At 46.7% G+C, this 12,388-nt stretch overlaps 1 protein-coding gene across 1 annotated transcript in view; it reads right to left on the reverse strand.

Moving 5' to 3' along the window:
- RRAS2 (RAS related 2) overlaps positions 1-10,500 on the reverse strand; it is a 33,706-nt gene extending 23,206 nt beyond the window's left edge. Inside the window, exon 1 of the mRNA XM_081842684.1 lies at positions 10,136-10,500. Within this exon, the coding sequence (XP_081698810.1) occupies positions 10,136-10,240 (105 nt within the window). The 5' untranslated portion in view covers positions 10,241-10,500. The remainder of the gene's footprint in view (positions 1-10,135) is intronic.
- Between the last annotated feature and the right edge of the window lie 1,888 nt (positions 10,501-12,388).

Consider the following 12,388-nt stretch of genomic DNA (forward strand, 5'->3'; position numbering starts at 1 on the left):
TACAAACTTTTGAAATTGATACACAGGCATGTCACTGGCAATACCCATTACAACACATACCTGTTTATAGAGCTAACGTGGTGTTCGCACGTGAATTTACAGCCATCACTAGCAAGACTCATAGGCTCTACAAAGGGAATTTAGTTGTCATTAAAAAACCAAAAAGAGTCAACAGATTTGCTTTCTACAACTCATTGTTCTAAGCATCCCTTCCTGCCTTTGGTGAGTTCCAGGTCTCTTTGTGATCTTGCAGCCAGAAAGGGGAATGTTCCCAGTGCACTTTATAGGGCAGAGGTCAGCAAACTTAAAACACCTCGGGCCGGTATTTCCAGTGCCAATTGCGGGGTGGAGCGCGTGCGCACACACTATTTCCAGCGCACTTCCGGGTCGGAGGAGCACCAGAAATAGCTTGTGCACATGTGCACGGGCCTCCTCCGACCCGATGTGCACCAGAAATAACACTTGCGCATGCGCACAAGCTATTTCCAGTATTCCTCCAACCCAGAAGTGGGTAGCCGCGCAGCACCGCGCCGCACCGCACCGGTAAGAGCGGGCGGTGGCAGCGGGCCGTGGGGGTCACCGCGGGCCAGATAAACGAGTCCCTTGGGCCTTATCCGGCCCACGGACCTTAGTTTGGGGACCCCTGTTATAGAGGCTCCACGTTCCTCAGAAGCAGTGTGAAAATTCAGCGGCAATCCACCACTTCACTGCCCATCTCCAACTGGGAATAAGGCTGCACCTCATCCCCTCATCTTTAGAACATTTCTAATTTACCCTTCATCATAACTGATTTCAATGAGACATAATACAATTGAAACTCATCGCCATTACACAATAAGAAATTCACTTAAAAGCAAGACACATAAATATAATTAGTGGGTGCAGTGCAGTGGTGCCAGAACTCACCACGAACACCTCCCTTGCTCTCTTAGAATAGCAGTGGCACCCACCTGAGTTCCAGCAAGTTCTGGCTGAAAAAAAGCCCTGAGTGGGTGTATGAAATGAGTATTATCCACTTCTGCGCAGAAAATACCTCAATTTAAAGTTGCCTCACACACAATTCACTCCATGATTGTTATAATTTGCTGTAAATATAAGGCTGGTGCCGCCCCCTACATACAAGAAAAATATTCTCCGATCTTTCAAGTGGCACAGTCTGCAGCAGTAAACATGGATCTCTTTCGAACTCTGAGCCCTCTGGTTCTATCTAGTTAGCAAACTCTCCCCCAAGCATTACCACATCGTTATTTAGTGCTGTTGCCGTTAACTGCGTAAGTTGCAATCCAAACTTCTGTTTTGTTCATTTAAATGGCAATCACTCAGTCCTTCTGATACAGGGTGTTAAAGCTTCCTTTCAAGAGGCATGGATTGCAACCAAAAACCTCCCCTGATATTTTTAGCTAAGTTTTAACAAGCTTTAACCACTTCCTTTACCCCATCGCAACAAACCTGTTCAAAAAACAATGCAAAGTTTCAAAACTGCCTGCTTTTTAGAAGGCCCCTTAAAGAAGAGGTCACTACCTCTGCAAGACATGAGGGCATCTTGTGCTCCTTGAAGGAAATATATAAACATAGCAAGATCAATAGACAGATTCCACTCCGGATTGAACATCATTACTGAAGCTGGCAAACCAGGAGCTCTTAAATTGATGAATATGTTAAGCTACCTTATTTAAACATGGGTCCATATTGAAACGGCTCTCATGCAGCTCAGTTGTCCAAGAACCTGGAGCCTCCTACACAGACAGAGCCTGTGTGTTCCAGATAGTTCATCTGGAATATGAGGCTCTCAGAATCAGTCCTACAGCAGATGTAACAGTATGATTGTGACAGCCAAGAAACATGGATTTCCCTTGGAATCAGACAATATACAGTGTGAAAGTATGGTAGGTGTTAACTGCCATTCTCTAATCAAGAAATCCATGATGTCTTGTGGCTATTGCTTAACCAGAAAAGCCTCTTGTTTGGGGACACACACACTATTTTGACCCCTTTCGGCTTTTAGTCTAGTCACGGGGCACCGTGATATACCAATATATCACAATGTCTGAAATAAGAATGGAGTTGTATAGAGGCATTGACTGGTTTCATGGTTTTTCCCACATCGAGCGCGTGCGCACACACACACATTATGATTTGTGATATATTGCCAGGTCAAAAATTATGCAACTGATATCACAATAGGGACTTCAAACCTGTTTTGGACAATATATCAAGCCCCAATATACATTACCACCTGCTTCAGAAATAGAAATAAGTTGTATCTTATCTGGATAGTCTAAGCTGGAACACCAGTAACAGTGACTCTGGTCAAAATAGTGTGTCAAAACAAACACATGTTTTATAAAAGAGGAATGTCACATATTTAGGATTTGTTGGTTTGCCACATCATGAGAAGAGAAGACTCCCTGGAAAAGACACTGATGTTGGGAAAGATGGAGGGCACAAGGAGAAGGGGATGACAGAGGATGAGATGGTTGGACAGTGTTCTCGAAGCTACAAACATGAGTCTGACCAAAGTGCGGGAGGCAGTGGAAGACAGGAGTGCCTGGCATGCTCTGGTCCATGGGGTCATGAAGAGTCGGATATGACTAAATGACTAAACAACAACAACAACAACAAATAAAGACAGATTCAGATTCACTATCACTGGGGATATTAAATTAACTAGAGCTAATCAGCAGAGTGCACAACAATGAGCTTTTATTATTTATTTATTTCCCACCCTTTGCTGCAAGGTCTCAGGGCAGGTTACATAAACTTCAAAAAATCAAAACAAGTTTAAAAACTTTTCTTTAACTGCTGTTCTACACATGCAATTTAAAGAAAAATCAAACATGCAGCAACACATTTCTAACATTTTGTATACACAGAGTGTACTTTTGGAATATTTCTTCTAATTAATAGCTACAGACTGTTCAACATGAGCCTAAATGAACTAGGAAGCAAGCAACTGTTTGCAGTTTCCCTTTAAAACAAAAACAAAAAACAGTTGAGGATCCACTAACCCCTATTCCTTTGGGCACAGAAACTCAGAAAGTTAAGAGGGTTAAGTGGGAAGAAAATGCAGGGTATATTGTGACAAACCGTGCACGACAGCTGGGGGAAAGCTCTGCAACAGCTGCATGCATTCTATAGCATAACCAACACCACAAAGCAACTTATCCCTACCTTATCCCAGGCTAAAGCAAAGAGTCTATTCAGGTTGCTTTTCCAAGCAATTTGCTGGGATTTGGATATTCAAGAACACCAGCGGCTAATTGCATCTTAGGCATCTTTGCACTCAGCCCCTCAGCTTGAAATAGCTACCCTGATCTCAGTTGTGCTTAATTCAGGATGTTCTGGGAATGGAGGAACACTTCTTCCCCTTGGATCAAATTGGAGGTGCGCTCTGCTCTTGCAGATTTGACAGGGGATATCCAAAGTCAGCCATACTCAGGAGTAGATCCTTCAGAATCTACGAAAGCAACAAACTTAAGTGACTTGTTATATCGATGGTTCTGCTCAGAGCATGTCTTAGTCACAGGAATTTTTCCAAAGTAAATATTCCCAAGAAAATAAACAAGAAAATAGATGTGCCTATTACAGAAGAAGCATCCAAGAACTCTTCTTCCATTTCTGGTAGACCTGGTGACTGTGGGGCAGTGAGGTGTGAGCAGACCTGCCTCTTGAGAAACTGGTTATTGCCAGGTCTATTCCTCCATTGTTTCTCAGCAGGCAGACCTTCTGTCTATGCATGGGCATCCAGATTATATATTTCCACCTGCTGCTATTTTTGTTGTTGTTGTTCCCCCGGCTCCCTGCACCCTCCTTCCCTGCCCTTAAGTGCACTGCTGCTGCAATCAATGTTACTGCCCCTCCAACAGCATTTCTCTAGAACACACACAAGACAGGGTAATGCTGGACTACACTTCAGGGTTGTTGTGAATATGGACATGGCTTTTGGTTACTTTGCAGAAGGCAAAGTTGCAGAAGGCAAAGCCCCACCTTCTGCAATATGGGTATAATAAAGATGGACTTTGCATTGGCACTAGCAGGACAATTTTAAATCTTCCGGGGGGGGGTGTGATATGAAATAAATGCAGGCCAATAGTCCATCTGGCCCAGCATCCTAGCCAACATGATGCCTATGGAAAGGCACAAGCAGGACCTGAGCACAAGTGCACTCTCCCCTGCTGTGGTTTCCAGCAAATGGTATTCAGAAGCATTGCTGCCTCCAAAGTATAGCTAGTAACCACTGATAGCCTTATCCTCCAAGAATTTGTCGAGTCTTCTTTTAAAGCCATCCATGTTGGTGGCCACCACTGCATCTTGTGGAAGTGAGTTCCACAGTTTAACTATGTGCTGTGTGAAGAAGCACTTTCTTCTACCTGCCCTGAATCTTTCAACATTCAGCTTCACTGGATGCCCCCCCCCCCATGAGTTCTACTATTAGGAGAGAAGGAGAAAAGCTTCTTCATGCGATGCAGAATTCTATACAGTGGTACCTTGGGTTACAGAAGTTTCAGGTTAAAGACTCCGCTAACCCAGAAATAGTACCTCGGGTTAAGAACTTTGCTTCAGGCTGAGAACAGAAATCGCAGCAGCGTCAGCAGGAGGCCCCATTAGCTAAAGTGGTGCTTCAGGTTAAGAACGGACCTCCGGAACGAATTAAGTTCTTAACCCGAGGTACCACTGTACACTTCTGTCTAAACTGAAAAGCCCCAAATGCTGCAATCTTTCCTCAAAGTGGGGTTGCTCCACCCCCTTATCATTTTGGCTGGCCTTTTCTGAAGGAAACTGCCTCCCCATTGCAGATATCTGTCTCTCTTGGACATATTTGCCTTTGGAGAAATCTATTTCCTGGATTTCCTTCTAAGTCATTGCTTTAGGTCAGTTTCATCCCTTATTCCAGTCAGGATCTTTGCAGCCACAAAGAGCACAATTTCCTTTTTGAGTGGGGTATTTTGAACTCAGAAGAAAAGCACATTCACTCAGACATAAATCCTACTTCACTCAGTAAAGCTTGCCTCCCAAGTAAGAGTGTATTGAATTGCAGGCTTAATTTCTTACAGTATGTCAGTGGTGTAACCAATTTGGAAATTACAAAGTTCAAAGGATCTATACCACTTACTGCAGAAGTAGCTGCACCTCTTATGAGAAAGGTTATGCAGATCCAGTGGGAGTGCCCAACGTCTCAAGTGCAATCGATTACTGCACCTGTGGAACTGAATGTGATCTATGACCTACGCCTGCAGCAGCCTTCCCCAACAAGGTGCCCTTCAAATGCTTTGAACTACAACTCCCAGCCAGTAAGAGCAATAGTCAGGAATGATGTGTGTTGAATCTGGAGGGTGTAGAGATCTCCTGCATGCCGAAAGAGCATGCTATGAACTAAGTGCTATATTAACTTAAAACAGATAAAGCTAAGCCAAGTGATGCTGCTAGTACTTTTCCTTACTGCTCCAACAATTAAGCAGTAATCAATCACTAAGATTATCCTGCAGGAACATTGTTAGTTGCTCCAAGAGTTGGCAAGGCTCATTTGACAACAACAAGAAACCAAACCATTAGTGGTGTCATCAGCCCAGTCCTATAGAATACTCTGCCAAAAGACATTCAGTGGGTGCATTGTGAGCCAAGTTTTAAATGCCTGCTGAAAACTTTTCTATTTCATCAGGCTCATGCAGGAATTCTTTCCACAATAGTTAGCTGAGTTCTGATTTTAACTTCTCATATAGTTATTGTATGGTGCCATGGACAATTGCTGAAAGCCACTGACATTTTTAAATGATTTGTGAAATATAATTATTTTAATTAATAAATACATAAAACAATGGAAGCTGCTGTTTGTTGCAGATATGACTATATGAATTTCATATATTCACATTTCATCTTCTTGCTGCTTCAATCCATAACAAAAAATGAACGAGAACGAGAACTTCGGTCTAGTATGACCAGGACAGGCTAGAAGATGAGGATGTGGCACTGATACACTCATAGTGGAATGCTGCACAGGGGCATGGCAGCAATGAAAATCTGCAGTCAACGCAAAGTTTCGTATATTAAAACCTAAAACAACACCTGCCTCTGAATCCAGCAGCAAGCTACATCTACTCCCAATGGCAAGACACTCTTTGCACTGTTAAGAGGTCACACTGTGGATCTGGACACCGCTCAGCAAGTGCCAAGTTTTATACACTCCTGGGATGTTTCACACAATTAGTTCATTCTTGTCTTCCCTGCCAGAAAGATGACAGTGTCTCTTTCCTCCCTCCCCTCCCAGCTCTTGCTACAGAAAGGAACTGGGGTTAGTTTGTACAGTAGTGATAACTTTATCTAGCCCTGGAGAGACCCTGGCTTACAGTTAGAAGAACTAAATGAATGTTTATAGTGGTTACAGCATCAATTATGAAGAGACTTGCTACTTGGACAATGAATGCATTGTGAAATGCTTGGCATGATTAAGGGTACCATGAACGCCCCCCCCAAAAAATGATCTAGATTTCTCTGCTGTTACTATGAAGCCACTGTCCAGGCTAACTAACCTTACAACATTTAAGAAAGTCAGTTTTTATTGCTGCAGCAGAGGGTGAAGGCGTTTGTAAAATAAGCTTGGCTGAGTAATCGCAATACAACACTCAGCTTGTGTAGCTTTAGTCCATAGTGATGCATTGCTATTAAAGGCAGTTGCTGATGACAGGTACAGTTGTGCTATTACTATGCAGTGTGGACAAAGATTGCCACCAAAGCAAGCACAGCTGCACTTTCACAGCAGCCAGCTTTCAGAAGAGAATTCTGTATGCACTGCAAAGCACAGGGCACAGGGCTTTCAAGGCACAGGGCTTTAGGAAAGCCATGATACTCCTGCATCCAAGCACCTAGGTTACGCCCCCCAAATCCCACTGTAGATGGGCCGTGTTATCTGGCAGAAGTTGTGCAAGTACGTCTGAGGATTCACTAGCACGTTATATCAGACCTTTATCATTACTCACAGGGTTTCGCATGCAATGAAAGCAGCAGCCTTACTAAGCATTGCCCAAGAGCAAAGTAGAACATTTTGCCACTATGTATGTTCCCCTTGTACCACAGCAACATGAAATCACACGTCAACTTGAACTAAGTGCTATGCAAGTTACATCAAAAGTAGAAATATAAATGTTCTACTTCGCCTCAAGCCTAGACAAAGCAAACTGAGCTTAGAGTACTTTAATTGGCTATGGTGAGCAAAACTTATTTGAAGTCAATTAAGATGTTTGCCTGAACAAAACTTTCAGGAAATCTGCACATAGCTGATTAGAGCATATTCTGAAACCCAATACACACATTTTAGCTCACCATTAAAAAAAAAGAAGATACAGAATAGCTCACTTATTCCTCATTTCTATCTAGAAAGCAACTCAGATTGCTTGTGACGCTGTGTTGCCCGAGTGAAATCTAATGAGCAGTATCAGCTCATCAGCATCAGGAATTTAAAGTCAATCGTTAAATCCAGCTGCTCTGATCTCATCTAAAGTCACATGTACTTTGCTAAATGCAGGTATGTAGATTTAGATATTTTAATGGCACAACAGTGGAGGCTTACTGCACTAAATTTTGGAGTATGATTCTATGTACTCTTTTGGCCTCACTGTGTCAAAAACCAACTTTGGAAACCAAGTGATGCATCTAGCCCACAAAAGCTTGCATCCCTGCTAGCCTTTATGGTGCCATAAAACCAAAGTTGTTTTGGCCACAGCAGACTGACATGCCCACCCCTCTGGAATGTAAAACTACACAGGAGGATATATTGCCATAGTCAGCATCCAGACAGTACTATCTATGGAAACTATACAAAGTCTGAATGGTAATCTGTCAACTGTAGCTTCAGCCATGCAGGGATAAACTAATTATCTCCATCCACTGGCAAATATCCACCAATAAGCCGCACAAAATGGGATTACAATTATTCTAAACCCAGCATTTCAGAAAAGGCAAGCTATTCAGGTCTTTGCTACCATGCAACAGCAGTAGAAGACAGCAGACATTCAAACTGATGAACAAACCCAACATTATGTGTAGATGACCATAAACAGCCCTTTAACTCAAAGCAGGGCTGTAAATGGATACTTTTATGGTTGCACTTTGGCTTCCATTTTTTTTCTCCATCAAGTCAAAATGAAATCAGAAGAGAGTCAGAACACAGCAACTGTCAGATACATTTCAATTCTGTGTGCTTACTCAAAAGTAAGTACCACTGTGTTCAATGGAATCGACCCAGTAAAATTTGCATAGTCTTGCAGGCTTCTGTCAGGAGTTCATTATTTCAAATCCTAGATAAAGGTAAGTTTTGGGGTGCATTTTATACATTCCATGAACTAATCTAACAGTTTTCCCATCTTCAGAATGCAGCGGTGCAAGCAATAGGCTTCAATTTATCTTTCAATGGGGCCGTGGAATTCTTCATTAATATGCCAGTTGAGTTAGAGACAGTGAAAGACATATGAAAATAGTATGAAGTGCCTGATGGCTGCCCTGAACTAGTAGTCACAAATGTTGTGCTCCAAGTGCAAAGCTGCACAGAATCAACCTGTTTTCCATATCCATCTATTGCAAAATGAGCTAAAAACGATACTGAATCTAATATTTCTACTATCTCTTCCAAGCATATACAAATCATGCTTCCCAAGTGTTAACAATTCCCAACAATGCCAGATCACCTTAGCTGAAACACTCAACTTTTCTGTGCACAACCACCAGACCACCACCCTCCTTCCCATCCCCTCTACGGCAACATAACCTCAGCCGCCTTATACTGCCTATATAACAAGAATTTTATTTCCTGTCCCTAGTTTACCCTCAACATATGCACACCAATATTTTGCAAGCTCCTTTGAGGTTTTACTGCAACCAAGGAGCATATAAATGTTCTGAAATAAATAATAAAAATAAACTACACACAAAAGACAACCTGAAATTGTCACTTTGGTAAGAGACCATTTTCCTCCCACTTCAACACATAAACGTGGAAGGCACACTTCAGTTCAAGGTCCTCGTGCCCTACAGGGCTTGGATAAGCTGAACAAGAGCAGTCAATCTCCTCATCCATTCAGAGCCTTAAGCAAACATTACATCAAGGCTGAAAACCTTAAATAAACATTGCATCAAGGGCTTTTTTTATGTAAGTGCTCAGCCTTTTTTCTCCGTTTCCTTTTAAGCAGCGGCTTCTACTTTATCACAAAGTATTTTCCTACTTATATGCCCTCAAGCAGATGCCAATACTCTCCTACGCAAATAATACGTATCTAGCTCAATAAGCATTACCTCTTTAGGAGAGGTTACCTGGGCAGAGGTAACGCGCCCGTCACCTGCCAGAAGAGGAATTAAGAAGGAAGAGAGATTCTTAACGCATCGCCTTTGCTTGGAAGGATTTTGTTCCATCAAGTATGATGTAAGCAAAAAGTCAAAACATCTTTGAACACACGCCAAAGCTCATTGGCTGCCAACGCGGCCGGTTCCCAGACAGCGCTTAAAGGAACATACCTGTTGCAAAGCAAATTCCTGGAAAGGCATCCGAGAGCAGAGATTTCGCGCCGACAGAGCCTGAAGCTACGGGAAGCAGCCTCGGTGGCCGGCGGGCTCCCTCGGAAGTAAACCCCGCCGAGTTTGGGGGGCACTTATCCAAGGAAGGGGCACGCGGCAGCGCCCAGGGGACGGACCCACATCCAGTCCGAAATCGCCCAGCCGCGCGGAAGCAACGGGCCGAAAAACGTCTCGCAAAACACGGCCGCCCCGTCGAAGTTGGCGCAGGGAGCAGGACCAGCGACACCCCCCCCCCTCCGGCTGTGCGCGCCTCCAGGCCCCAGGAGCAACGCCGCCGCCAAGCCAGCGGGCAACCCCTCCCTTCGCCCCCAGCCACCCCGTCCAGGCAAAAAGCTCCAGGCTCCTCTGGCCCCGAGCAGCGCCACAGGCCTCCCCGGGCAGCAGGCGAGAGAAGCTTCGCCCTCCCAGCAGCAGGCTCCCCCCACGCCCCAAGGGGGCCCCCACTCGGCAGGCAGCCCCGCGGAGGAAGGGGAGGGGGCTTCGGCCGCCTGGCGGAGCCGCCGCCGCCGCCCCACCCTGGCGAAGCACAGCAAGAGGCGCCGCCGCCGCCGCCGCCCCCTCGCAGGCCCCTCACCTGGATGAACTGGATGGTGAGCGCGGACTTGCCCACGCCGCCGCCGCCCACCACCACCAGACGGTACTTTTCCTGCCCCGGGCCGTCCCGGCAGCCCGCGGCCATCGAGGAGGAGCCCAGGCCAGGCGAAGGCGAGCAAGGGGCGCCGCGGGCCCCTCCCGGCCCGGGCTAGGGGGTCGCTGGCCGCGGCCGCCGCCTCGCCGCTCCGGGGGCTGCCACCGCCACAGGCCCAGCGAGGGGGGACTCCGGCCAAGAGAGGCGCGAGCGCAGGCGGCGGCGGCGGCTCGGAGGCAGCTGCCAGCTGCAGGCTCCTCCTTTTCGGCGCGGCAGCTGCGAGCAGAGTGAAAGCGGCGGCAGCCCCGCTCCGGCTACAAATGGCCGTCAGGAGGTGGGCGCCGGCATGCAAATAGATTTATGAATATGCATGAGCTGGGCGGGGGCTTCTCCCTTCGCCAAGCGGGGCAGCCAGCGCCTGGCGAGCGCGGTCTTGCTTACACACGGAGGCAGGCGCGCGGGGGGGGGGGTGGCTCTCACACGCGCGCGTCCCCTTTCTCAGTCTCCGCCTCCCCCGCGAGTTTTTTGCTGAAAGGACTTGCATTTTTTTATATTTCGGGGTTTTTTTAGAAGTTGTTGTTGCAAAGAGAGTAATGTGCGGAACTCCTATGTTTTGCTGTGAGAGCCGCTTTGCACGTCGTTTCGGTCAAGGAAAACCCTCCGGTTTTTCGGATGAGTTGAAGTCGGCGGCGAGCCTCGCGTCAGTCAGCAGAGATTCCGTTGGCAACCCTCGGCCACTCAAACGCAAGAAGTGTTTGAGGATTTAAGTGTCACGAAACTCAAGGAGCGTGGCAATGATGGTCCTGGCAGTGCAGGAGGGTCAGGACCCCCAGGGCATCACTGCTTGGAGCCGCATAGCCAAGGAGTTCTTCAGGCTCCCACTCCTGCCAACCCACTTGACCACTACTACAGCCTTGGCAGGCCCGCCCGCCCCCCATAGCCAGTCCCCGTGGCTATCTCTCTGGCACCATGCACCTATGGCAACAGAGCTGGCCTTTGAATGAAGCAACAGGAAGCAGTCTGCTATCCACAGGGACAGCAGATTCAACCCCCCCCCCCCCATGGATCGCCCGCTGCTACTGCCAGAGAAGCAAGGAGAAGGGGGGGCAGCTTCCAGGTTCCGGCGAGATCTTGTGGGGCTTTTGCAAGATCTCACTGGAAGCTGTCACCACAACCACTTCTCCAGCATTGCCACAGGCGCCCCACCACCACTGGAGAAGTGAGACAAAATGGCGGCAGTGGCTTCTGGTGAGAACCTTGCCTCTCACATGCCTCTTGCAAGACTTTGCCAGAACCTGGAAGTATCAGGTGGCCAAATGAGACAGACTGTATGGCAACCCCCTTCCATTCATGCTGCCTCTCTCCCACCCAGCTGCTTGCCTCCACCCCAGTGCAGCTTTCCCCCATTCCCTCTCCACCCATTGGCTCCCCCAACTGAACCTTCACAGCTCCCTAGCTGTTCCCTTACACTTGTCTGCCCCTCTGGCACCTACTCTTGAAATCCAATAGAGACAGGCTTCCAGATCTTTCTTGACTGAAAATGGGTTTGGCTTCTCTCTTGGACTCCCCATCTTGCACCCAGAGGTGAGTGTGCTGTGCTCCTGCAGCCCATGCCCCTGAACAGATGGCCAGTGCGATCATCTCAGCCAGTACAGAGCACTTCTTAAGGGGAAGCAAGAACCTCACTTCTCCTTTCCCTTCCAGCCATCTGTGAATTTCATGCAATATTAGCAAAGGTGTTTCACTAGAAAGGGTGCTATGACATGGGTAAAAGACCAAAGACAACCCCTTTCTGCAGCATTCAAAGGGCATTTGATCCACTGTACAGTAATTCCATGTACTCTCACAAACCTCTCTATGTTGGTGATCTAGTACCGTAATTCATAAAGCACGATTGGACACACAGCTCTGTTAGTCTGCCCTTTTTGCCTGACACTGCGTAACTGCTGTGGTAATAACAATGCACAGCACACCGTTACAAGACGCAAGGCCAGCTGAGTTATTTTGGCATCTGAGGTAGGAAATCCCACAAGCACCTTTCCCTCCCTCCCCAACGTAAAAAATACAATAATAATAATATTTCATGACATCCAGAATCAGCTACTTGCAGTGACCACCTCACTCTCCTTCATGGTAGGACTGCCGCTGCATAAAACCACACTTAGGGTGACAACCCTTTAGCACAGTGGCTCCTAAACT

Source organism: Podarcis erhardii, assembly GCF_964252035.2.
Source record: "Podarcis erhardii genome assembly, chromosome: 1".
NCBI lineage: Eukaryota > Metazoa > Chordata > Lepidosauria > Squamata > Lacertidae > Podarcis > Podarcis erhardii.